This window comes from Somniosus microcephalus, chromosome 15, assembly GCF_052327205.1.
Source record: "Somniosus microcephalus isolate GS21.2 chromosome 15, FLI_Smic_1.0, whole genome shotgun sequence".
NCBI lineage: Eukaryota > Metazoa > Chordata > Chondrichthyes > Squaliformes > Somniosidae > Somniosus > Somniosus microcephalus.
In genome coordinates this window covers 4,836,741-4,863,915 of record NC_141001.1, presented here as the reverse complement: position 1 = coordinate 4,863,915, position 27,175 = coordinate 4,836,741, and the positions used below count along the sequence as shown (strand labels likewise).

General features: G+C 56.4%; 1 protein-coding gene across 5 annotated transcripts in view; it reads right to left on the bottom strand.

Annotated features, from left to right (window-relative positions):
• madd (MAP-kinase activating death domain) overlaps window positions 1-27,175 on the bottom strand; it is a 268,175-nt gene that overhangs the window by 110,270 nt on the left and 130,730 nt on the right. For 4 of the 5 annotated variants that reach the window (XR_015080939.1, XR_015080942.1, XR_015080941.1 and 1 more), the window contains exons 13-17: window positions 24,370-24,563; window positions 22,791-23,047; window positions 11,640-11,779; window positions 10,904-11,005; window positions 8,211-8,252 (exon numbers count right to left, since the gene is read on the bottom strand). Coding sequence is in view for 1 of the 5 variants with exons in the window: in XM_086007468.1 (XP_085863594.1) it covers window positions 10,904-11,005; window positions 11,640-11,779; window positions 22,791-23,047; window positions 24,370-24,563 (693 nt within the window). In the remaining 4 variants the exon portion in view is untranslated. The remainder of the gene's footprint in view (window positions 1-8,210; window positions 8,253-10,903; window positions 11,006-11,639; window positions 11,780-22,790; window positions 23,048-24,369; window positions 24,564-27,175) is intronic. The other variant, XM_086007468.1, reaches the window with a different exon arrangement.

The following is a 27,175-nucleotide window of genomic DNA, read 5'->3' as shown; positions in this document are numbered from 1 at the left end:
AGTGCTGCAATCCTACATCACACATTGGCAAAAAACAGGATGGAAAGCCGGCGCTGAATAAAATAAATGAAAAAATGAGGGGGCGGGAGAGCGGGAGGGGGGGGGCGGGAGAGCGGGGAGGGGGGGGGGCGGGAGAGCGGGGGGGGTGGGGGGCGGGAGAGCGGGGGGCGGGAGAGCGGGGGCGGGAGAGCGGGGAGGGGGGGCGGGGAGAGCGGGGAGGGGGGGGCGGGAGAGCGGGGAGGGGGGCGGGAGAGCGGGGGGGGGGGGCGGGAGAGCGGGGAGGGGGGGCGGGAGAGCGGGGAGGGGGGGGCGGGAGAGCGGGGAGGGGGGGCGGGAGAGCGGGGAGGGGGGGCGGGAGAGCGGGGAGGGGGGGCGGGAGAGCGGGGAGGGGGGGCGGGAGAGCGGGGAGGGGGGGCGGGAGAGCGGGGAGGGGGGGCGGGAGAGCGGGGAGGGGGGGGCGGGAGAGCGGGGAGGGGGGGGCGGGAGAGCGGGGGGGGGGGGCGGGAGAGCGGGCGGGAGAGCGGAGAGGGGGGGGCGGGAGAGCGGGGAGGGGGGCGGGAGAGCGGGGAGGGGGGGGCGGGAGAGCGGGGGGGGGGCGGGAGAGCGGGGAGGGGGGGCGGGAGAGCAGGGAGGGGGGGGCGGGAGAGCGGGGAGGGGGGGCGGGAGAGCGGGGGGCGGGAGAGCGGGCGGGAGAGCGGGGAGGGGGGGGGGCGGGAGCGGGGAGGTGGGGCGGGAGAGCGGGGAGGGGGGGGGCGGGAGAGCGGGGAGGGGGGGGCGGGAGAGCGGGGAGGGGGGGGCGGGAGAGCGGGGAGGGGGGGCGGGAGAGCGGGGAGGGGGGGCGGGAGAGCGGGGAGGGGGGGCGGGAGAGCGGGGAGGGGGGGCGGGGAGCGGGGGGCGGGGGAGCGGGGAGGGGGGGCGGGAGAGCGGGGAGGGGGGGCGGGAGAGCGGGGAGGGGGGGCGGGAGAGCGGGGAGGGGGGGCGGAGAGCGGGGAGGGGGGCGGGGAGAGCGGGGAGGGGGGCGGGAGAGCGGGGAGGGGGGCGGGAGAGCGGGGCGGGAGAGCGGGGAGGGGGGCGGGAGAGCGGGGAGGGGGGCGGGAGAGCGGGGAGGGGGGCGGGAGAGCGGGGAGGGGGGCGGGAGAGCGGGGAGGGGGGCGGGAGAGCGGGGAGGGGGGGGCGGGAGAGCGGGCGGGAGAGCGGGGGGGGGGCGGGAGAGCGGGGAGGGGGGCGGGAGAGCGGGGAGGGGGGGGCGGGAGAGCGGGGAGGGGGGGGCGGGAGAGCGGGGGGGGGGCGGGAGAGCGGGGAGGGGGGGCGGGGAGAGCGGGGAGGGGGGGCGGGAGAGCGGGGAGGGGGGGCGGGAGAGCGGGGGCGGGAGAGCGGGGAGGGGGGGCGGGAGAGCGGGGAGGGGGGGCGGGAGAGCGGGGGCGGGAGAGCGGGGAGGGGGGCGGGAGAGCGGGGAGGGGGGCGGGAGAGCGGGGAGGGGGGGCGGGAGAGCGGGGAGGGGGGCGGGGAGAGGGGGCGGGAGAGCGGGGAGGGGGGCGGGAGAGCGGGGAGGGGGGCGGGAGAGCGGGGAGGGGGGCGGGAGAGCGGGGAGGGGGGCGGGAGAGCGGGGAGGGGGGCGGGAGAGCGGGGAGGGGGGAGGGGGGCGGGAGAGCGGGGCGGGAGAGCGGGGAGGGGGGCGGGAGAGCGGGGAGGAGGGCGGGAGAGCGGGGAGGGGGGCGGGAGATCGGGAGGGGGCGGGAGAGCGGGGAGGGGGCGGGAGAGCGGGGAGGGGGGCGGGAGAGCGGGGAGGGGGGCGGAAGAGCGGGGCGGGAGAGCGGGGAGGGGGGCGGGAGAGCGGGGCGGGAGAGCGGGGCGGGAGAGCGGGGAGGGGGGCGGGAGAGCGGGGAGGGGGGCGGGAGAGCGGGGAGGGGGGCGGGAGAGCGGGGAGGGGGGCGGGAGAGCGGGGTGGAAGGGGAGGGTGTCTGTGAGGGGGAGGTGAGGGGAGGGGGAAGGGCCGAGGGGAGGGGGACAGGAGACCGTGAGGGGGGAATGGTTTTGGGCCCTCGTCACATGCATAACCAACACAGCACCAGATGAACAGCACACGGCAAGCAGACCGGCACGGACCGCAGAATGAGCGAGTTAGTTGAGGTGGAGGGCATCACGTGACATCTATTACCCAATGACGTTTGGGGTGGGGGGGGGGGGGCGAGAGAAACAACAAGTAACAGCCCAATGAGGAAGGCAGAGCATTCTGGGAAAGGGTCATGCGGCCCATGCAAGAAACCCACCTTCACTACCCACTCCAGCTTCGGTTATAATCTCCATTATAGTATTTAGCCCAAATACTGGGACACACAAAATCACAATTAGTGCTCATTCAGCAAAACAAGTGGATAAATAAATCAATCCATAACAAGGCAATTCAGTCCAACAGTATTCCAGGGGTGAGCAAGGAGGACAGCACTGACTCTCGACAGTCCGCTCTCCGCAGCACTAGCTGTGCTGAAAGATCTCAGTCCGTGCTGTGGTAACCCAAGGTGTGAGTACAAGTGTAAATGTGCAGTCGGAGTGAAGGGGTGAGGAGGTGACCAGCTAATATCACTGGATGTGAAGCAGCGGAGACAGTGGTGCTTTCAGATGACACTTTAATGAAGTGTTATGCTTCAGCATGGAGTGATGCAGTTTATTTGTACAGTACCAATCCCGACACACAACCCAGGCCATGGGTAATAGGACCGACCTTATTGCTCAGTCACCCCTTCACCACACCACCACCTTACTGGCCTGCCAGGCAGCCCACTGGAATACTGATCATCAGGTAGAACTCAACAAACACAAAGCAGAATTGGGCAAGGAGCAGAGGGCACAGCACACAAACACAACCAGACACAAACACAACTAAAGCACTGCTTTCCTCTAATGTGCATCTGCTGACAAGCAGACTTGTGATTCAGGGATACAAATCAGGAAAGCTCAGAGGCCCGGAGAGAGGCCGCACACAGACAGCCCCCGCCCCCCCTGGCTATTAAGAGAAGCAAAGGAGGAAACAGCAGAGGCTCTGACCATCATTTCTCAGTCCTCTCATGCTACAGGTGTGGTGCCGGAGGACTGCTAACATTGTACCGATGTTTAGAAAGGGAGAAAGGGATAAACCAAGTAATTACAGGCCAGCCAGCCTAACCTCGGTGGTGGGCAAATTATTGGAAAAAATTCTGAGGGGCTGTATTAATTGTCATTTGGAAAGGCACAATTAATCAAGGACAGTCAGCATGGATTTGTTAAGGGAAGGTCATGTCTGACTAACTTGACTGAATTTTTTGAGGTAACAAGGACGGTTGATGAGGGTAGCGCATTTGATGTAGTCTACGTGGATTTTAGCAAGGCTTTTGACAAGGTCCCACATGGCAGGCTGGTCAGAAAAGTAAAAGCCCATGGGATCCAAGGGAAAGTGGCAAGTTGGATCCAAAATTGGCTCAGTGGCAGGAAGCAAAGGGTAATGGTCGACGGAAGGCTGAAGGCTGTTTCCAGTGGGGTTCCCCGGGGCTCACCACTTGGTCTCTTGCTTTTTGTGGTACATATCAATGACTTAGACTTCAATGTAGGGGGCATGATTAAGAAGTTTGCAGATGATACAAAAATTTGGCCGTTCGGTTGATAGGGAGGAAGAAAGCTGTCGACTGCAGGAAGATAGCAATGGGCTGGTCAGGTGGGCAGAACAGTGGTAAATGGAATTCAATCCGGAGAAGTGTGAGGTAATGCATTTGGGGAGGGCTAACAAGGCAAGGGAATACACATTAAATGGTAGGATACTGAGAAGCGTAGAGGTCAGAGGGACCTTGGAGTGCATGTCCACAGACCCCTGAAGGTAGCAGGACAGGTAGATAAGGCTTATGGGATACTTCCTTTTATTAGCTGAGACATAGAATATAAGAGCAGGGACATTGTTAGAACTACATCAAACACTAGTTAGGCCGCAGCTAGAGTACTGCGTACAGTTCTGGGCACCACATTACAGAAAAGATGTGATCATACTAGAGAGGGTACAAAGGTGATTTACGAGGATGTTGCCAGGACTGGAGAATCTTAGCTATGAGGAAAGATTGGATAGGCTGGGGTTGTTTTCTTTGGAACAAAGGAGGCTGAGGGGAGACTTAATTGAGGTGTATAAAATTATGAGGGGCCTAGATTGAGTGGATAGGAAGGACCTATTTCCCTTAGCAGAGAGGTCAATAACCAGGGGGGCATAGATTTAAAGTAATTGGTAAAAGGAGGATTAGAGGAGAGTGGAGGGGAAATGTTTTCACCCAGAGGGTGGTGGGAGTCTGGAACTCACTGCCTGACAGGGTGGTAGAGGCAGAAGTACTTGGATATGGACTTGAAGTGCCGTGGCCTACAGACCAACAGCTGGACAGTGGGATTAAGCTCTTTTTTGGCTGACAGACACAATAGGCTGTATGGCCTCCTTCTGTGCTGTAAACTTCTGATTCACAGACACCTGTGTGCACACTTGAACCCAGTCTCATACCAGTGTGTACACTAACCTCCATACCTGTGTATACTTGAATCAACCTTGCACACCCGTGTATGCACTTTAACCCATCTTGCACACCCGTGGACCTCCTTTAACCTATTTTCCATTCCTGTGTGTACACTAACACATGTCCCACGCGTGTACACATACGCTTTAATCCCTCTGCACACATCTACACATTTGCTTCAAACATCACCTGTACACGCACACACTCTCTCTCTCTCAGAAGGGACCTCACGCTAGCAAAGAATAGTCTCACACCTCAGCCACACACACGGGATTCTCCACTACCGCTCCCTCAACATCACGTGTAATGATGTGATCCAGCCAGGTCCTGGAATCACCACCGCATTTTGCAGGGAGAGAAATATTTGAACCAATGCTCGCCTCCAACCGATAGGCACCCCCACACTCTCAGTCATGTGGTGACACCTCTCTCCCCACACGGAGGCACAGAGACACCCGCATGTGTATCCCCTTGGCTGCTGGTGTCTGCTGGGTAGAGGGGGCTTTTTTCTGGAGGGTTTCAGTGTAGCGTAGAGTAATGATGGTCAACAGATCTTGTTCAATGGCAGACACTACCCCCTTCCTCCTCACTACTACATCCAGCTCCATGATCAGAGTTTTTTTTAAACATACTTTCTGGGATGTGGGCATTGCTGACAAGTTTGGCATTTATTGCCCATCCCTAGTTGCCCCCGAGAAGGTGGTGATGAGCTTTCTCCTTGAACCTCTGGTAATGGTAAATACAACTGAGTGTCTTGCTAGGCCACTTCCGAGGGCAGTTAAGAGTCAACCACATTGGTGTAGGGCTGGAGTCACGTGTCGGTCAGACCAGGTAAGGACGGCAGGTTATCTTCCCTAAAGGACATTAATGAACCAGTTGGGTTTTTACAACAATCCAATAGTTTTATGGTCACCATTACTGATACAGTACCAACTTTTAAAATTCGGGATTTTTTTTTTTTTTTTTATAAACTGAATTCAGATTCTCAAACTGCCCTGATGGGATTTCAACTCCCGTTCTCTAGATTACTACTCCAGTAACACAACCATGACACTACCGTACCCGGATATCAATGCCCTCCCCTTGGGCTCAGTCATTATCTTCTTTTTGTTCACCCTGAGCAGGTATTTCTTGATGCTCGGGTTGGATTCACCCTCCCACCCATCCCTCTTCTACCCCCACCTCGGCCTGACGCTGGGACTGGGCTGAAATTCTCAGAGACACAAAGGATAATCATCTGGGAGTCTCTTAGACTGACGCCTCGAAGAAACTGCCGCATTTGAGTTTTGAAAAGACACCCGAGAACCCTGGGCAGGCAGCTGGAGCTCTTTATAGAGGCTAGCCCTGTAGTAACATAGCCTCACGCGCTGTCTGTCCGTGAGGTGCGCATTTACAGGGCCCGACATGTCAGCCATGGCTCAGTGGTAGCTCTTGCCTCTGAGTCAGAAGGTTGCTGGTAAAACTCCCACTTCAGAAACTTGAGCACATAATCCAGGCTGACACTTCAGTGTAGTACTGTAGGAGTGCAGCACTGTCGGAGGGGCAGTACTGAGGGAGTGCAGCACTGTCTGTGGGTCAGTACTGAGGGAGTGCTGCACTGTCGGAGGGGCAGTACTGTAGGAGTGCAGCACTGTCGGAGGGGCAGTACTGTAGGAGTGCAGCACTGTCGGAGGGGCAGTACTGAGGGAGTGCTGCACTGTCGGAGGGGCAGTACTGAGGGAGTGCTGCACTGTCTGTGGGTCAGTACTGAGGGAGTGCTGCACTGTCGGAGGGGCAGTACTGTAGGAGTGCAGCACTGTCGGAGGGGCAGTACTGTAGGAGTGCAGCACTGTCGGAGGGGCAGTACTGAGGGAGTGCAGCACTGTCTGTGGGTCAGTACTGAGGGAGTGCTGCACTGTCGGAGGGGCAGTACTGTAGGAGTGCAGCACTGTCGGAGGGGCAGTACTGTAGGAGTGCAGCACTGTCGGAGGGGCAGTACTGAGGGAGTGCTGCACTGTCGGAGGGGCAGTACTGAGGGAGTGCTGCACTGTCGGAGGGGCAGTACTGAGGGAGTGCTGCACTGTCGGAGGGGCAGTACTGAGGGAGAGCAGCACTGTCGGAGGAGCAGTACTGAGGGAGTGCAGCACTGTCGGAGGGGCAGTACTGAGGGAGTGCTGCACTGTCGGAGGGGCAGTACTGAGGGAGCGCTGCACTGTCGGAGGAGCAGTACTGAGGGAGTGCTGCACTGTCGGAGAGGCAGTACTGAGGGAAAGCTACACTGTCGGAGGGGCAGTACTGAGGGAGTGCTGCACTGTCGGAGAGGCAGTACTGAGGGAAAGCTACACTGTCGGAGGGGCAGTACTGAGGGAGTGCTGCACTGTCGGAGGGGCAGTACTGAGGGAGTGCAGCACTGTCGGAGAGGCAGTACTGAGGGAGCGCTGCACTGTCGGAGGGGCAGTACTGAGGGAGTGCTGCACTGTCGGAGGGGCAGTACTGAGGGAGAGCTGCACTGTCGGAGGGGCAGTACTGAGGGAGCGCCGCACTGTCGGAGGGGCAGTACTGAGGGAGAGCTGCACTGTCGGAGGGGCAGTACTGAGGGAGAGCTGCACTGTCGGAGGGGCAGTACTGAGGGAGTGCTGCACTGTCGGAGGGGCAGTACTGGGGGAGTGCTGCACTGTCAGAGGGGCAGTACTGAGGGAGCGCTGCACTGTCGGAGGGGCAGTACTGAGGGAAAGCTACACTGTCGGAGGGGCAGTACTGAGGGAGTGCTGCACTGTCGGAGGGGCAGTACTGAGGGAGAGCTACACTGTCGGAGGGGCAGTACTGAGGGAGAGCTGCACTGTCGGAGGGGCAGTACTGAGGGAGTGCTGCACTGTCGGAGGGGCAGTACTGAGGGAGTGCTGCACTGTCGGAGGGGCAGTACTGAGGGAGTGCTGCACTGTCGGAGGGGCAGTTTTTCGGATGAGACGTTAAACCGAAGCCCTGTCCTGGGCAATACTTATCCCTCACTAAAAAACAGATGTGGTAATTTATTTTACATTGCTGTTTGTGGGATCTTGCTGTGCGCACAATGGCTGCTGCATTTCCCTACATTATAACAGTGACTGCACTTCAAAAAGTACTTCATTGGCTGTGAAGCTCTCTGGGAGGTCCCGAGGTCGTGAAAGGTTCTATAGAAATGTGAGTGTTTCTTTCACTGACCCTTCTGTGCTGTAAATGTCTATGACTCTATGACCCCCTGAGCTGGTGCTATCCCAGCCACCTCATCTTCTACATCTCTGGTAGAAACAGAGATTCCTCCCAAATTAACAAGCCATCAGCAGATGCTCGCTGCCACTGAACAAGGTCAGTTGGAAATTCTCCCAGTAGCCGACACAGCAAGGGCATTGCGGCTGAGCAGGTAGATGTGAGAGCAGGAGACAGGACAACTCACCGGACCCCGAAATAGACACCATCAGGTGACATTCAAGAGAGTTCAACACCACACTAAAACACACGGCAACCAAACGCATGCACCACCCACCCAGCCCAGAATAAAGACCTGCAACATACCCGGACTCTCAGCCTCAGCTACACCGAATAAAACAGCATCAGTTACCATCACACTGGGTGCAGAGCTCAACACACCTTACTAAGTTCTAACCGAATGCATTACAGCAACATATGACCTTCAGGAATTAGGGTCATATGTCAGGAAGGGGTCATACCCACCTGGCTCCTCATCTCTACTGTTTACTTCAACATTAAAATATTCTTTTCATGAATTGGGGAAAGAGAAACAGAAAAAAAAGCAACATATTACAATAAAAAAATCAAATTTACACACAAATAGGAAGCATGCAGGAAGGGGAGTGCCCCAGCCCAGCAGCACACAGCCTGCACACCCCCACTCCCACGACAGGGTCCGGTTCACATATTCATTGCAGACCCACCACTGAACGCAGCTAACACACCAGTCACGCAATCACCACACGGGCCTAATTGCATAATCCATTACAGATCTACCAACAGGTCCAGTGCGCATACCCATTACTGGCTCATCTCTGGGCCCTGCTTGTATACCCTTTACAGACCCACCACTACTTGCAGACCTATTACAAACCTGCCAGAGACAGAGCACGCGCGTGGTGAGACAGAGAGGGGAACAGAGAGAGAGCGACAGAGACAGAGCGAGCGACAGTGACAACGCGAGCCCGAGGAGGGGGGGAGGGGGAGAGGGAGAGGGAGAGGGAGGGGTGGGAGGGAGGGGGGAGGGGGAGAGGGAGGGGGAGACGGGGGAGGAGAGAGAGAGACGGAGGGGGGGGGGGGCGCGACGGGGACGGGGGAGGAGAGAGACACACACCGGGGGGGGAGGACGCGCGTGCGAGGGGGAGGGCGAGTCTGTCCAGTCCTGTCAGAATTTTATAAGTTTCAATGAGATCCCCTTTCATTCTTCTAAACTCCAGCGAGTATAAGCCCAATCGACCCAATCTCTCCTCATACATCATTCCTGCCATCCCAGGTATCAGCCTGGTGAATCTTCGCTGCACTCCCTCCATGGCAAGAACATCCTTCCTCAGATAAGGTGACCAAAACTGCGGGGGGGGAGGGCGCGAGGGGGCGCGAGGGAGAGAGAGCGGGCGCGAGGGAGAGAGAGCGGGCGCGAGGGAGAGAGAGCGGGCGCGAGGGAGAGAGAGCGGGCGCGAGGGAGAGAGAGCGGGCGCGAGGGAGAGAGAGCGACACACAATCCCAATATAAAAAACATTAGGAACCCAGTGCAGGCCCAATAAATGCCAGCAGGAACCCAGCATACGCGTCCAGTTAACGCCAGCAGGAATCCAGCACACCATCCCACTAATTGCCAGCAGGAACTCTGCACAGACTCACTAAATGGGTCTAGAGGGCTGTTCTAGGTGGAAAGACCGAGTAGATTGGGCCTATATTCTCTGAAGTTTAGAAGAATGAGAGGTGATCTCATTGAAACATAACAGGCTCTGAGAGGGCTTGACAGGGTAGTTGCTGAGAGGCTCTTTCCCCTGTCTGGAGAGTCCAGAACCAGGGATCATAGTCTCTGGATAAGGGGTCGGCCATTTAGGACTGAGATGAGGAGGAATTTCTTCACTCAGAGGGTGGTGAATCTTTGGAATTCTCTACCAGAGGGCTGAGGAGGCTGTATCGATGAGTATATTTAAGACTGAGATCAATAGATTTTTGGGCACTTAGGGAATCAAGGGATATGGGAATAGTGTGGGAAAGTCAAAGTTCAGCCCTGATCTTATTGAATGGCACAGGAGGCTGTATGTCCTACTCCTGCTCCTATTTCTTATGTTCTTAAATAACAGCAGAAACCCAGCACACGTTCCTAGTAAACACCCACATGATGTTTCAACCCAAGTACCCAAAACAACCATGAATCAGCTCTAAAATCTATCCCCACCTGGGAAGCTGCAACTTAGCCTGAGAAGTGCCTACCATTTTGTGGTGTGGAGAGATTCCTAATCCCCAATCACCTGCCGCTAAGTGGGTGCCGACTCTCTCCGTGCCCGTGTCGTGCCCGCTGCCTCGGCCAGCCATGCAGTTAGTTTGATCCGGTGACCTTTCCTGCACCACAGACTCGATAGACACACTGACACAGCACAGCATGCAGCAAGACACCAGGCTGAGATCTCACAACAGAGACACACCGACACATGCTGATCACAGAGACGGCAGGCGGGCAGAGACTGCACACGCTGGCGGGGGGGGTGTGGAGAAGGAAGAGGACCCTCAGGTTCAAACGTGTGTGGCAGGAGGAATGAGGAAATTCAAACTCTTTGTACTCCTCCTCCACAAGAGAATTAGACACGAGCCGACAGAGCGTGCCACTTCTGTTTGTGAGGCAGAGCCGCTCCTACAATCCTCAGAGAGCCAGCTAAACATAATTGCTGCACTCCCAGTTATATAGTGCCTTTAACGTATTAAAACATCCCAAGGCACTTCACAGGAACGGTATTAGACAAAATTAGACACGACCCACATGGAGATATTAGGACAGGTGACCAAAAGCTTGGTCAAAGTGGTAGGTTTTAAAGAGCGTCTTAAAAGGAGAAAAGAGAGGTGGAGAGGTTTAGGGAGGGAATTCCAGATCTTAGGGCCTCGGCCGCTGAAGGCACAGCCACCAATGGTGAAGCGATTAAAATCATGGATGCTCAAGAGGTCAGAACTGGAGGAGCGCAGAGTTGGAGGGCAGTAGGGCTGCAGGAGGTTACAGAGATAGGGAGGGGCAAGGCCATGGAGGGATTTGAAAACAAGGATGACAGAATGCAGGACCCTGGCGTCCTTGAACACAGGCTGACAGCGGTCTGCGCCTGAATGCGCTGCAACCCTCTGTGTCTGCGAAGCATTCACAAGTCAAATCTCAGACAGAAGGACAGATGGATCTCTACCTTTGAGGCTGGGGAATGGTGTGCTTTTGTCTCTCCCTGCTTTGGTCGGTAGGGCCAGGTTGGAGAGGCTGAAGCTGGTGCCACGACTTTTGTAGATGTTACCTGTGGGTCAAGGACACAAACTCTCCTGTGAACATACCCCGTACCCACGCAGCACATACACCCAGCTCAGCGCTGGCACACGAGCAGTCCGCTTTCACTACATGTATTAAATCAAAAAACACAAACATTAACAGCTCAACTTCAAACTCTGCCACGCTTCACCACGTACTCAATACACTGGGGCCTGAGAGCAAGGGGATCCAATATATTACTGTTCAACCACCTCATGCACCAGGGTCAGGGGTCCCATTGTAGCACTCGTGATACCGTCGGGTTAGGGGTCAAGGGTCCCCAGTGCTACACTCATGATACCCTCACGGTTAAGGGGTCAAGGGTCCCATAGCAACACTCGTGGTACCCTCAGGGTTAGGGATCCCAGAGCAACACTCGTGGTACCCTCAGGGTTAGGGGTCAAGGGTCCCAGTGCAGCACTCGTGATAGCCTCGGGGTCAGGGGTCCCAGTACACTATTGTGATACCCTGGGCCCATATATAGTATAAATATCCAGATGCATACACACTCCATTTAATAGAACATTACTTCATGTACCCATCCCCTCTCTAACCTGTACAATCTCCTTCACTTACTGATCTAGTCTCGAAGTGTTACACACACTGCGTTAATAAACACTTACTGGCGAATGACATGAATCCTCCAAAGCCCTCGTTGCTGTTGTGGGAGATGGTGGAGTTTGGGGAGCTCGCTCGTGAGTCTGACTCCGCTTCAGAGTCACTCGGGAGTCTCAGACTGTTGGGACGGAGAGGCTTCGGAGGCCTGGAACATTGGAAGTCACAATGAACACCTGGTATCAGCCCTATGAATCTATTTTGCACCTTTCCAGTGCCTCTATCTTTTTTGTAACATGGAAACCAGAAGTGTGCACAGTACTCCGTGTGGTCAAACCAAGATTCGATACAAGTTTAACATCACTTCTCTGCTTTTCAATTCTATCGCTCTAGAAACGAACCCCAGTGCTTGGGCTGTTTTTTTATGGCCTTATTAACCACCGTCGCTACTTTTAGTAATTTGTGTATCAGTATCTCCAGATCATTCTCCTCCTCTCCCATTCAGACACTTATTTTCCAAGGTGCATGTGGCCTCCTTATTTCTCCTATCAAAATGCACCATCTGACACTTATCTATATTGAAATTAATTTGCTATTTACACATCCATTCTGCAAGTTTATCATCTCATATTTAGTCGCAGTCTTCCTCAGTTTTAACCCCCCCCCCAATTTTCAATATCCAAGTGTGTTCCTCTCCCTCCCTCCAATACCCAGGTGTGTTCCTCCCCCTCCCTCCAATACCCAGGTGTGTTCCTCTCCCTCCCTCCAATACCCAGGTGTGTTCCTCTCCCTCCCTCCAATACCCAGGTGTGTTCCTCTCCCTCCCTCCAATACCCAGGTGTGTTCCTCTCCCTCCCTCCAATACCCAGGTGTGTTCCTCCTCCCTCCAATACCCAGGTGTGTTCCCCCTCCTCCCTCCAATACCCAGGTGTGTTCCCCCTCCTCCCTCCAATACCCAGGTGTGTTCCCCCTCCTCCCTCCAATACCCAGGTGTGTTCCCCCTCCTCCCTCCAATACCCAGGTGTGTTCCCCCTCCTCCCTCCAATACCCAGGTGTGTTCCCCCTCCTCCCTCCAATACCCAGGTGTGTTCCCCCTCCTCCCTCCAATACCCAGGTGTGTTCCCCCTCCTCCCTCCAATACCCAGGTGTGTTCCTCCTCCCTCCAATACCCAGGTGTGTTCCTCTCCCTCCCTCCAATACCCAGGTGTGTTCCTCCTCCCTCCAATACCCAGGTGTGTTCCTCCTCCCTCCAAAACCCAGGTGTGTTCCTCTCCCTCCCTCCAATACCCAGGTGTGTTCCTCTCCCTCCCTCCAATACCCAGGTGTGTTCCTCTCCCTCCCTCCAATACCCAGGTGTGTTCCTCTCCCTTCCTCCAATAGCCAGGTGTGTTCCTCCTCCCTCCAATACCCAGGTGTGTTCCTCCTCCCTCCAATACCCAGGTGTGTTCCTCCTCCCTCCCTCCAATACCCAGGTGTGTTCCTCTCCCTCCCTCCAATACCCAGGTGTGTTCCTCTCCCTCCCTCCAATACCCAGGTGTGTTCCTCCTCCCTCCAATACCCAGGTGTGTTCCTCTCCCTCCCTCCAATACCCAGGTGTGTTCCTCCTCCCTCCAATACCCAGGTGTGTTCCCCCTCCTCCCTCCAATACCCAGGTGTGTTCCTCTCCCTCCCTCCAATACCCAGGTGTGTTCCTCCTCCCTCCAATACCCAGGTGTGTTCCTCTCCCTCCCTCCAATACCCAGGTGTGTTCCTCTCCCTCCCTCCAATACCCAGGTGTGTTCCTCCTCCCTCCAATACCCAGGTGTGTTCCCCCTCCTCCCTCCAATACCCAGGTGTGTTCCTCTCCCTCCCTCCAATACCCAGGTGTGTTCCTCCTCCCTCCAATACCCAGGTGTGTTCCTCCTCCCTCCAATACCCAGGTGTGTTCCTCCTCCCTCCCTCCAATACCCAGGTGTGTTCCTCTCCCTCCCTCCAATACCCAGGTGTGTTCCTCTCCCTCCCTCCAATACCCAGGTGTGTTCCTCTCCCTCCCTCCAATACCCAGGTGTGTTCCTCCTCCCTCCAATACCCAGGTGTGTTCCTCCTCCCTCCCTCCAATACCCAGGTGTGTTCCTCTCCCTCCCTCCAATACCCAGGTGTGTTCCTCCTCCCTCCAATACCCAGGTGTGTTCCTCTCCCTCCCTCCAATACCCAGGTGTGTTCCTCTCCCTCCCTCCAATACCCAGGTGTGTTCCTCCTCCCTCCAATACCCAGGTGTGTTCCCCCTCCTCCCTCCAATACCCAGGTGTGTTCCCCCTCCTCCCTCCAATACCCAGGTGTGTTCCTCTCCCTTCCTCCAATACCCAGGTGTGTTCCTCCTCCCTCCAATACCCAGGTGCGTTCCTCTCCCTCCCTCCAATACCCAGGTGTGTTCCTCCTCCCTCCAATACCCAGGTGTGTTCCTCCTCCCTCCAATACCCAGGTGTGTTCCTCCTCCCTCCCTCCAATACCCACGTGTGTTCCTCTCCCTCCCTCCAATAGCCAGGTGTGTTCCTCCTCCCTCCAATACCCAGGTGTGTTCCTCTCCCTCCCTCCAATAGCCAGGTGTGTTCCTCCTCCCTCCCTCCAATACCCAGGTGTGTTCCTCTCCCTCCCTCCAATAGCCAGGTGTGTTCCCCCTCCCTCCAATACCCAGGTGTGTTCCTCCTCCCTCCCTCCAATACCCAGGTGTGTTCCTCTCCCTCCCTCCAATAGCCAGGTGTGTTCCTCCTCCCTCCAATACCCAGGTGTGTTCCTCTCCCTCCCTCCAATAGCCAGGTGTGTTCCTCCTCCCTCCCTCCAATACCCAGGTGTGTTCCTCTCCCTCCCTCCAATAGCCAGGTGTGTTCCCCCTCCCTCCAATACCCAGGTGTGTTCCCCCTCCTCCCTCCAATACCCAGGTGTGTTCCTCTCCCTCCCTCCAATACCCAGGTGTGTTCCTCCTCCCTCCAATACCCAGGTGTGTTCCCCCTCCTCCCTCCAATACCCAGGTGTGTTCCCCCTCCTCCCTCCAATACCCAGGTGTGTTCCTCTCCCTCCCTCCAATACCCAGGTGTGTTCCTCTCCCTCCCTCCAATACCCAGGTGTGTTCCTCCTCCCTCCAATACCCAGGTGTGTTCCCCCTCCTCCCTCCAATGCCCAGGTGTGTTCCTCTCCCTCCCTCCAATACCCAGGTGTGTTCCTCTCCCTCCCTCCAATACCCAGGTGTGTTCCTCTCCCTCCCTCCAATACCCAGGTGTGTTCCTCTCCCTCCCTCCAATACCCAGGTGTGTTCCTCTCCCTCCCTCCAATACCCAGGTGTGTTCCTCTCCCTCCCTCCAATACCCAGGTGTGTTCCTCTCCCTCCCTCCAATACCCAGGTGTGTTCCTCCTCCCTCCAATACCCAGGTGTGTTCCCCCTCCTCCCTCCAATACCCAGGTGTGTTCCTCTCCCTCCCTCCAATACCCAGGTGTGTTCCCCCTCCTCCCTCCAATACCCAGGTGTGTTCCCCCTCCTCCCTCCAATACCCAGGTGTGTTCCCCCTCCTCCCTCCAATACCCAGGTGTGTTCCTCTCCCTCCCTCCAATACCCAGGTGTGTTCCTCTCCCTCCCTCCAATACCCAGGTGTGTTCCTCCTCCCTCCAATACCCAGGTGTGTTCCCCCTCCTCCCTCCAATACCCAGGTGTGTTCCTCTCCCTCCCTCCAATACCCAGGTGTGTTCCTCCTCCCTCCAATACCCAGGTGTGTTCCTCCTCCCTCCAATACCCAGGTGTGTTCCCCCTCCTCCCTCCAATACCCAGGTGTGTTCCTCTCCCTCCCTCCAATACCCAGGTGTGTTCCTCTCCCTCCCTCCAATACCCAGGTGTGTTCCTCCTCCCTCCAATACCCAGGTGTGTTCCCCCTCCTCCCTCCAATACCCAGGTGTGTTCCTCTCCCTCCCTCCAATACCCAGGTGTGTTCCTCCTCCCTCCAATACCCAGGTGTGTTCCTCCTCCCTCCAATACCCAGGTGTGTTCCCCCTCCTCCCTCCAATACCCAGGTGTGTTCCCCCTCCTCCCTCCAATACCCAGGTGTGTTCCTCCTCCCTCCAATACCCAGGTGTGTTCCTCTCCCTCCAAAACCCAGGGGTGTTCCCCCTCCTCCCTCCAATACCCAGGTGTGTTCCCCCTCCTCGCTCCAATACCCAGGTGTGTTCCCCCTCCTCCCTCCAATACCCAGGTGTGTTCCTCTCCCTCCCTCCAATACCCAGGTGTGTTCCCCCTCCTCGCTCCAATACCCAGGGGTGTTCCCCCTCCTCCCTCCAATAACCAGGTGTGTTCCTCCTCCCTCCAATACCCAGGTGTGTTCCCCCTCCTCCCTCCAATACCCAGGTGTGTTCCCCCTCCTCCCTCCAATACCCAGGTGTGTTCCTCTCATAGAAACATAGAAGATAGGAGCAGGAGTAGGCCATTCGGCCCCTCGAGCCTGCTCCGCCATTCAATGCGATCATGGCTGATCATCCAAATTCAGTACCCGGTCCCTGCTTTCTCCCCATACCCCTTGATCCCTTTAGCCTTAAGCAATATATCCAACTCCTTCTTGAATATATTTAATGAATTGGCCTCTACTGCCTTCTGTGGTAGAGAATTCCACAGGTTCACCACTCTCTGGGTGACGAAATTCCTCCTCATTTCTGTCCTAAATGGCTTACCCCTTATCCTTAGACTGTGACCCCTGGTTCTGGACTCCCCGACCATCGGGAACATCCTTCCTGCATCTAGTCTGTCCAGTCCTGTCAGAATTTTATAAGTTTCAATGAGATCCCCTCTCATTCTTCTAAACTCCAGCGAGTACAAGCCCAATCAACCCAATCTCTCCTCATACGTCATTCCTGCCATCCCAGGTATCAGCCTGGTGAATCTTCGCTGAACACCTTCCATGGCAAGAACATCATTCCTCAGATAAGGCGACCAAAACTGCACACAATACTCAAGATGTGGTCTCACCAAGGCCCTGTACAACTGGAGCAAGACATCCTTGTTCCTATACTCAAACCCTCTCACTACAAAGGCCAACATACCATTTGCCTTCTTAACCACCGGCTGCACCTGCATGCTTACCTTCAGCGACTGGTGCACAAGGACACCCAGGTCTCGTTGCACTTCCTCTTCTCCCAATCTATTGACATTCAGATAATAATCTGCCTTCCTGTTTTTGCCACCAAAGTGGATAACCTCACATTTATCCACGTTATATTGCATCTGCCATGCTTCTGCCCAATCACCCAACCTGTCCAAATCATCCTGGAGTTTCTCGGCATCCTCCTCACAGCACACACGCCCACCCAGCTTTGTGTCGTCTGCAAATTTGGAGATATTACATCTAGTTCCCTTGTCTAGATCATTAATATATAGTGTGAATAGCTGGGGTCCAAGGACGGATCCCTGCAGTACCACACTAGTCACTGCCTGCCACTCGGAAAAAGACCCGTTTATTCCAACTCTTTGCTTTCTGTCTGCCAACCAGTTCTCTATCCAAGTCAATACCTTGCCCCCAATCCCATGTGCCTTAACTTTACACGCTAATCTCTTATGCGGGACCTTATCGAAAGCCTTCTGAAAGTCCAAATACACCACATCCACTGGTTCTCCCTTATCTATTTTACCAGTTACATCCTCAAAAAATTCCAGTAGATTAGTCAAGCACGGTTTACCTTTTGAAAATCCATGTTGACTTTGTCCGATCCTGTCACTGTTTTCCAAGTGCTCTGCTATTACATCTTTTATAATGGACTCTAGCATTTTCCCCACTACCGATGTCAGGCTTACCGGTCTGTAATTCCGTTTTCTCTCTACCACCTTTTTTGAATAGTGGGGTAACATTAGCTACCCTCCAATCCATGGGTACTGTTCCAGATTCCATCGAATGTTGGAAGATGATCAGCAATGCATCTACTATTTCTAGGGCCACTTCCTTAAGTACCCTAGGATGTAGATTATCAGGCCCTGGGGATTTATCGGCCTTCAATCCCGTCAATTTCCCTAACACCATTTCCCTACAAATACTGATTTCTTTCAGTTCCTCCCTTTCATCAGACCCTATGTTCCCCGACATCTCTGGGAGGTTATTTCTGTCCTCCTTTGTGAAGACAGAACCAAAATATGTATTTAATTGGCCTGCCATTTCTTTGTTCCCCATTATAAATTCCCCTGATTCTGACTGCAAGGGACCTACGCTTGAATTCACCAATCTTTTTCTCTTCACATATCTATAAAAGCTTTTACAGTCAGTTTTTATGTTCCCTGCAAGCTTACCCTCATATTCTATTTTCCCCTTAATTAATCCCTTTGTCCTCCTTTGTTGAATCCTAAACTGCTCCCAATCCTCAGGTTTACTGCTTTTTAAACATAGAAACATAGAGATAGGAACAGGAGTAGGCCATTCGGCCCTTCGAGCCTGCTCCGCCATTCAATGAGATCATGGCTGATCTTCGTCTGAGATCTTAGCTGATCTTACCAGTTCAGTACCCCGTCTCCGCCTTTTCTCCGTAACCCTTAATCCCCTTAGCCTTCAGAAATATATCCAATTCTCTCTTGAAAATATTTATTGAATTAGCCTTCACAGCCCTCTGTGGCAGGGAATTCCACAGGCTCACCACTCTTTGAGTGAAGAAATTCTTCCTCATCTCTGTTTTAAATGATTTGCCCGCTATTTTTAGACTGTGGCCCCTGGTTCTGTGCTCCCCTGCCATTGGAAACATTCTCTCTGAATTCAGCTTGTCCAGGCCTGCCATAATTTTATATGTTTCGATGAGATCCCCTCTCAATCTTCTAAACTCCAGTGAGTACAAGCCCAAACTATTCAATCTCTCCTCGTAGGTCATTCCCGCCATTCCAGGTATCAGCCTGGTGAATCGCCGCTGCACTCTTTCCATGGCAAGAACATCCTTCCGCAGATGGGGCGACCAAAACTGTACACAATACTCCAGATGCGGTCTCACCAGCACCTTGTACAGCTGTAGTAAGGTATCCCTATTCCTATACTCGAACCCCCTTGATATGAAGGCCAACATACCATTTGCCTTCTTAATCGCCTGTTGCACCTGCATGCTCTCCTTCAGTGACTGGTGCACAAGAACACCCAGGTCCCTCTGCACTTCCCCATCTCCCAATCTATTGCCATTTAGATAATAATCTACCCTCCTGTTTTTACCCCCAAAGTGGATAACCTCGCATTTATCCACATTATAGTGCATCTGCCACGTATCCGCCCATTCCCCCAACCTGTCCAAATCGCACTGTAGCCTCCTGACATCCTCATCAGAGCCCACCCCTCCTCCTAGTTTAGTGTCGTCAGCGAATTTGGAAATATTGCATCCAATTCCCTGATCCAGATCATTTATATATATTGTGAACAGCTGGGGTCCCAGGACAGATCCTTGCGGCACCCCGCTGGTCACTGCCTGCCACTCCGAAAACGAGCCGTTTATTCCAACTCTCTGTTTTCTATCCGCCAGCCAGTTCTCTATCCACGTTAATACTTTGCCCCCAATTCCATGAGCCTTAATTTTGCATGATAATCTTTTGTGTGGAACCTTATCGAAGGCTTTCTGGAAGTCAAGGTACACCACATCCACTGGCTCTCCCCCATCTATTTTACCAGTTACTTCCTCAAAAAATTCCAGCAGATTAGTCAAACACGATTTACCCTTTGTAAATCCATGTTGACTCTGTCCGATCCTTTCCCCATTTGTCAAGTGCTCCGCTATTTTATCCTTAATAATGGACTCTAGCATTTTGCCCACAACCGATGTAAGGCTTACTGGTCTATAATTCCCTGCTTTCTCTCTACCCCCCTTTTTAAATATTGGGGTAACATTAGCTACCCTCCAATCCACGGGTACTGTTCCCGAGTCAATGGAGTTCCGGAAGATGATCCTTAGAGCATCTGCTATCTCCAGGGCCACCTCCTTAAGTACCCTAGGATGTAGTTTATCAGGCCCCGGGGATTTGTCGGCCTTCAGTCCCCTCAACTTACCCAACACCATATCCCTAGAGATACTAATTTCTGTCAGCTCCTCCCTCTCATTAGTCCCTATGTTTGCCGATATTCCTGGGAGGTTATTTGTGTCCTCCTTTGTGAATACAGAACCAAAGTATGAGTTTAATCGGTCTGCCATTTCCTTATTCTCCATTATATATTCTCCCGAATCGGACTGCAAGGGACCGACTTGGGATTTAACCAGTCTTTTCCTCCTGATATACCGATAAAAGCTTTTGCAGTCTGTCTTTATGTTTGCTGCAAGTTTACTCTCGTATTCTATTTTCCCCTTCCTGATTAATCCCTTTGTCCTCTTTTGCTGTATCCTGTACTGCCCCCAATCTTCCGGTCTGGTGCTTTTTTTTGCCAGTTGATATGCCCTTTTTTTTTGATTTTATGCTGTCCCTAATTTCCCTCGTTATCCACGGTTGAGCCAGCTTTTTAGGTTTATTTTTATGCCAAACCGGTATAAACATGTTCTGGAATTCTTCCATTCTATCTTTGAATGCTTGCCATTGTCTATCCACTGTCAATCCCCCCAGAAACACCACCCAATCAATCTTACCCAATTCCCGTCTCATACCCTCGTAATTCCCTTTATTTAAGTTCTGGACCTTAGTCTCTGATTCAATTTCCTCACTCTCCATCTCGACTGAGAGCTCGATCATATTATGATCGCTCTGACCCAAGGGGCCTCGTACAAGAAGATTGTTGATAAGTCCCTTCTCATTGCACAATACCCAGTCTAAAATGGCCTGATCTCGAGTCGGCTCCTCGACATATTGGTCCAGATAACCGTCCCGAAAACATTCCAGGAATTCCTCCTCCTCAGAATTTTTACTAATTTGGGTAGTCCAATCAATATGTAAATTAAAGTCACCCATGATGACAGCTGTGCTCTTATCGCACGCTTCTCTAATTTCCCTTTTTATGCCTTCCCTCACCTCCATATTACTATTTGGAGGCCTATATATCACACCCACTAACGTTTTCCTCCCCTTGCTATTTCTCATTTCTACCCATACAGATTCCGTTTCATCCGAGTTAATATCCTTCCTTTCCATTGCATTAATCCCCTCCTTTACCAGCAATGCTACCCCACCTCCCCTACCTTTTTGCCGATCCTTCCTAAATATTGTATATCCCTGGATGTTAAGTTCCCAGCCTTGCCCACCCTGCAGCCACAGGGTGGCTGCATTCAAAGATAAATTTTCTGGCCAATTTATATGTCCTCTCCTTGGATCTTATGCTATCCCTAATTTCCCTTGTTAGCCACGGTTGAGTCACCTTTTTTGTTTTATTTTTATGTCAAACTGGGATGAACAAATTCTGTAGTTCATCCATGCGGTCTTTGAATGTTTGCCATTGCCTATCCACCGTCAACCCTTTGAGTGACATTCCCCAATCAATCCTACCCCACTCACGCCTCAGACCATCGTAGTTTCCTTTATTTAAATTCAGGACGCCAGTCTCTGCGTCAACTACTTCATTCTCCATCTTAATGAAGAATTCTATCATATTATGATCGCTCCGACCCAAGGGGCCTCGTACAACAATACCCAGGTGTGTTCCCCCTCCTCTCCCCAATACCCAGGTGTGTTCCTCTCCCTCTCCCCAATATCCAGGTGTGTTCCTCTCCCTCACACCCAATTCTGTTCCCCGCCCCCCACCCTCCCTCCAATACCCAGATGTGTTCCTCTCCCTCCCTCCAATACCCAGGTGTGTTCCTCTCCCTCCCTCCAATACCCAGATGTGTTCCTCTCCCTCCCTCCAATACCCAGGTGTGTTCCCCTCCCTCTCCCCAATGCCCAGGTGTGTTCCCCGCCCTCTCCCCAATACCCAGATGGGGTCCCTCTCCCCAATACCCAGGTGGGTTACCCCTCCTCCCTCCAGTACCCAGGCGTGTTCCTCTCCCTCTCCCCAATACTCAGGTGTGTTCCCCTCCCTCTCCCCAATACCCAGGTGTGTTCCTCTCCCTCTCCCCAATACCCAGGTGTGTTCCTCTCCCTCTCCCCAATACCCAGGTGTGTTCCTCTCCCTCTCCCCAATACTCAGGTGTGTTCCCCTCCCTCTCCCCAATACCCAGGTGTGTTCCTCTCCCTCTCCCCAATACTCAGGTGTGTTCCCCTCCCTCTCCCCAATGCCCAGGTGTGTTCCCCTCCCTCTCCCCAATACCCAGGTGGGGTTCCTCTCCCTCTCCCCAATACCCAGGTGTGTTCCCCTCCCTCTCCTCAATACCCAGGTGGGGTTCCTCTCCCTCCCTCCAATACCCAGGTGTGTTCCCCTCCCTCTCCTCAATGCCCAGGTGTGTCCCTCTCCCTCCCACCATTCTCTGAGTTATGACTGACTCTCCTATTGCTGCTGCTGCTTGGCAAGAGGGACTCGACAGGACCTGGGCTGTCACAGCATCCAATGTATTGGGCAAGATCGATGGGAGATGGGCTTTGATCTCATCAGGACGTTCAAACAAACATTCTATGCTATCATATGTCCTGGAGCATTCTGTGTTACACTGCGAGCAGTAGGATTACAGCTAGTTACAGGCTGAGAAAGGAGGCCTGTCTGCAGTGTTAGCGAGACAGCAGACGAGCACACAGCATCCTAACCCAACCTTACCGGGGAACCACAGCATCCAAACCCAACCTTACCATGGAGCCATGGAATCCTAACCTAATCTTACTAGGAATCATAGCATCTTAAAGCAACCTTGCCGGGGAGCAGTGTGGGGCGAGGACTGCCGAGGTACGCCTGGTGTTGATGATTTTAAATTACTGCCAAGCAGCATGCTGGTGGACTGGGGAGGGTGCAGCATGGGACCATTCGGAACAGAAGGAAGTCATTCAGCCCCTCGAGCCTGCTTCGCGATTCAATTAGATCATGGCTGAAGTGAACCTTAACACCATCTACCCATCTTTGTTCCCCATCCTGTACAGGGGACAGATGCTGGGAGGCCGAGGCAGCTACAGTAGTTCTGCAGCTGTAGAATAGACTGAGCCCGAACCAATCTCCTGCCCACAGCCCGACAGGCACTCCTCCACTAACCCCCAACCCCTTTCCGGTGTCCGCAGTCGCAGTGGGAGCGGGGAGACTGAGGTGACAGATCTCGGGGTCCATGAGCAACCCCCTCCCGAGTCCGCAGTCGCAGTGGGAGCAGGGAGACTGAGGTCAGCGACGTTCTCTGCGAGCAGTGCTGGACCTCACCGGTTCCCGTTGATGCTCTGAGCAAAGTTGGGGGTGTAGCTCTCCCCTTGCTCATCTTCGCCCTCATCGGCAGGGAAGCCGTACTGAGGCTCGAAGTAGGGGTTGTCGTAGTCCCGCTGGCGGCCTGCCCCCTCCGACAGGACATCGCTCTCCCGCCGCTCCAAGTTGGCTTTGGCGAAGGCCTGGATCGACGCGGCTGAGATGTGGTTGTGGAACGTCAGCGTCTTCTCATCTGCCTCCGCCGAGTCAATGGACTCCTGCCGGATCGACCAGAAGCAAAGGATGGTCAGTCACTGACCCCTCAATCACAGCACCCGCCACCCCACACTCCCCGGACACAAGCAGTCTCCCCCGACCTTTCGGTCACAGGCCCCCCCCGCGTCCTAGGTCACGGGGCCTACCCGCACCCCCCTCGGTCACAGGGTACCGCTCCCCGCCCCCACCCTTGGTCACAGGGCCCTCCTGCTGCCCCCCCCCCCTCGGTCACGGGGCTCCCCTCCCCCCTCGCTCGGTCACAGGGCTCCCCTCCCCCCCTCTTCGCAGTCACAACCCCCGCCCCACGTCCTAGGTCACAGGGCCCTCCCATCCCCCCCCTCGGTCACAGGGAACCCCTCCCCTTGGTCACATGGCACCCCTCCTAGCCCCCCCCCGCCGGTCACAGGGCACCCATCCTCCCCCCCCCCCCCCCCCCCTCAGTCACAGGGCCCTCCCGCCCCGCCCACGGTCATAGGGCACCCCCCACCCCTCGGTCACATGGCACCCCTCCCGCCCCACCCGCGGTCACAGGGCACCCCTCCCAAACCCCCCCCCCCCACCCACGGTCATAGGGCACCCCCCACCCCTCGGTCACATGGCACCCCTCCCGCCCCACCCGCGGTCACAGGGCACCCCTCCCAACCCCCCCCCCCCCGGTCTCAGGGCCCTCCCGCCCTCGGTCACAGGGCCCCCCTCCCACCCTCGGTCACAGGGCCCTCCCGTCCTCGGTCACAGGGTCCCCCTCCCAACCGCCCCCCCCCGTCTCAGGGCCCTCCCGCCCCGCCCACAAGGCACCCCTCCCGCCCTCGGTCACAGGGCCCTCCCGCCCTCGGGGTCACAGGGCCCTCCCGCCCTCGGTCACAGGGCCCTCCCGCCCTCGGTCACAGGGCCCCCCTCCCGCCCTCGGTCACAGGGCCCCCCTCCCGCCCTCGGTCACAGGGCCCCCCTCCCGCCCTCGGTCACAGGGCCCCCCGCCCTCGGTCACAGGGCCCTCCCGCCCTCGGTCACAGGGCCCTCCCGCCCTCGGTCACAGGGCCCTCCCGCCCTCGGTCACAGGGCCCTCCCGCCCTCGGTCACAGGGCACCCCTCCCGCCCCGCCCACAGGGCACCCCTCCCGCCCCGCCCACAGGGCACCCCTCCCGCCCCGCCCACAGGGCACCCCTCCCGCCCCGCCCACAGGGCACCCCTCCCGCCCTGCCCACAGGGCACCCCTCCCGTCCTCGGTCACAGGGTCCCCCGACGGGGCTGGAGACAGTTGGGGCAAGGACCAGGATTTAGCATGATGGGGGACCGGAAGCCAATTGTCTCCAAACAGCACACGTACGTGGTTGGTGCCCTGTATGACCGTGCTGGGACTGCTGCTCGCTGTTGTACTCGAGCTGGAACGAGGAGGATTGTTCTCCAGGGAATTTTCACTATCCAGCCCCTGCTCATCCGGATCATCCCGATATTTCTGAAATCCCTGGAACTCTATCTCGCTGGGATCACCAAGGGCAGCATGGGTCGGAGGATCAACATCTGCAATTACAAAGCCACGTTCAGACACACACAAGACACGGAGACAACTGGCCATACAACTCCTACTGCAGCATTCCCTCATTCACCTCCGGCTTCATTCTATGGCATGGTCCCGACTGGAAAACTGTGCCCATGAAAGGAACAGATTGTAGAAACAAAAGACAATGTGGCTAGAAATTATTCAATTATTGGTCAATATTCACAGATCAAACCCACAACCCTCAGTCCCACCTTCTCCCCCACGTCCCTCGGCCCCACCTTCTCCCCCACAACCCTCGACCCCACCTTCTCCCCCACGTCCCTCGAGCCCACCTTCTCCCCCACGTCCCTCGACCCCACCTTCTCCCCACGTCCCTCGACCCCACCTTCTCCCCACGTCCCTCGACCCCTTCTCCCCACGTCCCTCGACCCCACCTTCTCCCCACGTCCCTCGACCCTTCTCCCCCACGTCCCTCGACCCTTCTCCCCCACGTCCCTCGACCCTTCTCCCCCACGTCCCTCGACCCTTCTCCCCCACGTCCCTCGACCCTTCTCCCCCACGTCCCTCGACCCTTCTCCCCACGTCCCTCGACCCCACCTTCTCCCCACGTCCCTCGACCCCACCTTCTCCCCACGTCCCTCGACCCCTTCTCCCCACGTCCCTCGACCCCACCTTCTCCCCACGTCCCTCGACCCTTCTCCCCCACGTCCCTCGACCCTTCTCCCCCACGTCCCTCGACCCTTCTCCCCCACGTCCCTCGACCCTTCTCCCCCACATCCCTCGACCCCACCTTCTCCCCACGTCCCTCGACCCCACCTTCTCCCCACATCCCTCGACCCCAACTTCTCCCCACGTCCCTCGACTCCACCTTCTCTCCCACATCCCTCGACCCCACCTTCTCCCCACGTCCCTCGACCTCACCTTCTCCCCAATCCCTCGACCTCACCTTCTCCCCAATCCCTCGACCCCACCTTCTCCCCACATCCCTCGACCCCACCTTCTCTCCACGTCCCTCGACCCCACCTTCTCCCCACGTCCCTCGACCCCACCTTCTCCCCCACATCCCTCGACCCCACCTTCTCGTCACATCCCTCGACCCCAACTTCTCCCCACATCCCTCGACCCCACCTTCTCCCCACATCCCTCGACCCCACCTTCTCCCCACATCCCTCGACCCCACCTTCTCCCCACATCCCTCGACCCCACCTTCTCCCCACGTCCCTCGACCCCACCTTCTCCCCCACATCCCTCGACCCCACCTTCTCGTCACATCCCTCGACCCCACCTTCTCCCCACATCCCTCGACCCCACCTTCTCCTCACATCCCTCGACCCCACCTTCTCCCCACGTCCCTCGACCCCACCTTCTCCCCACGTCCCTCGACCCCACCTTCTCCCCACGTCCCTCGACCCCTTCTCCCCACGTCCCTCGACCCCACCTTCTCCTCACGTCCCTCGACCCCACCTTCTCCCCACGTCCCTCGACCCCACCTTCTCCCCACGTCCCTCGACCCCACCTTCTCCCCACGTCCCTCGACCCCACCTTCTCCCCACATCCCTCGACCCCACCTTCTCCCCACATCCCTCGACCCCTTCTCCTCACATCCCTCGACCCCACCTTCTCCCCACATCCCTCGACCCCTTCTCCTCACGTCCCTCGACCCCACCTTCTCCCCACATCCCTCGACCCCTTCTCCTCACATCCCTCGACCCCACCTTCTCCCCACATCCCTCGACCCCACCTTCTCCCCACATCCCTCGACCCCTTCTCCTCACGTCCCTCGACCCCACCTTCTCCCCACGTCCCTCGACCCCACCTTCTCCCCACGTCCCTCGACCCCACCTTCTCCCCACATCCCTCGACCCCACCTTCTCCCCACGTCCCTCGACCCCACCTTCTCCCCACGTCCCTCGACCCCTTCTCCCCACGTCCCTCGACCCCACCTTCTCCTCACGTCCCTCGACCCCACCTTCTCCCCACGTCCCTCGACCCCACCTTCTCCCCACGTCCCTCGACCCCACCTTCTCCCCACGTCCCTCGACCCCTTCTCCCCACGTCCCTCGACCCCACCTTCTCCTCACGTCCCTCGACCCCACCTTCTCCCCACGTCCCTCGACCCCACCTTCTCCCCACGTCCCTCGACCCCACCTTCTCCCCACGTCCCTCGACCCCACCTTCTCTCCACGTCCCTCGACCCCTTCTCCCCCACAACCCTCGACCCCACCTTCTCCCCCACAACCCTCGACCCCACCTTCTCCCCCACGTCCCTCGACCCCACCTTCTCCCCACGTCCCTCGACCCCACCTTCTCCCCACGTCCCTCGACCCCACCTTCTCCCCACATCCCTCGACCCCACCTTCTCCCCACATCCCTCGACCCCACCTTCTCCCCACATCCCTCGACCCCACCTTCTCCCCCACAACCCTCGACCCCACCTTCTCCCCACATCCCTCGACCCCACCTTCTCCCCACATCCCTCGACCCCACCTTCTCCCCACATCCCTCGACCCCACCTTCTCCCCACATCCCTCGACCCCACCTTCTCCCCCACAACCCTCGAGCCCACCTTCTCCCCCACGTCCCTCGACCCCACCTTCTCCCCACATCCCTCGACCCCACCTTCTCCCCACGT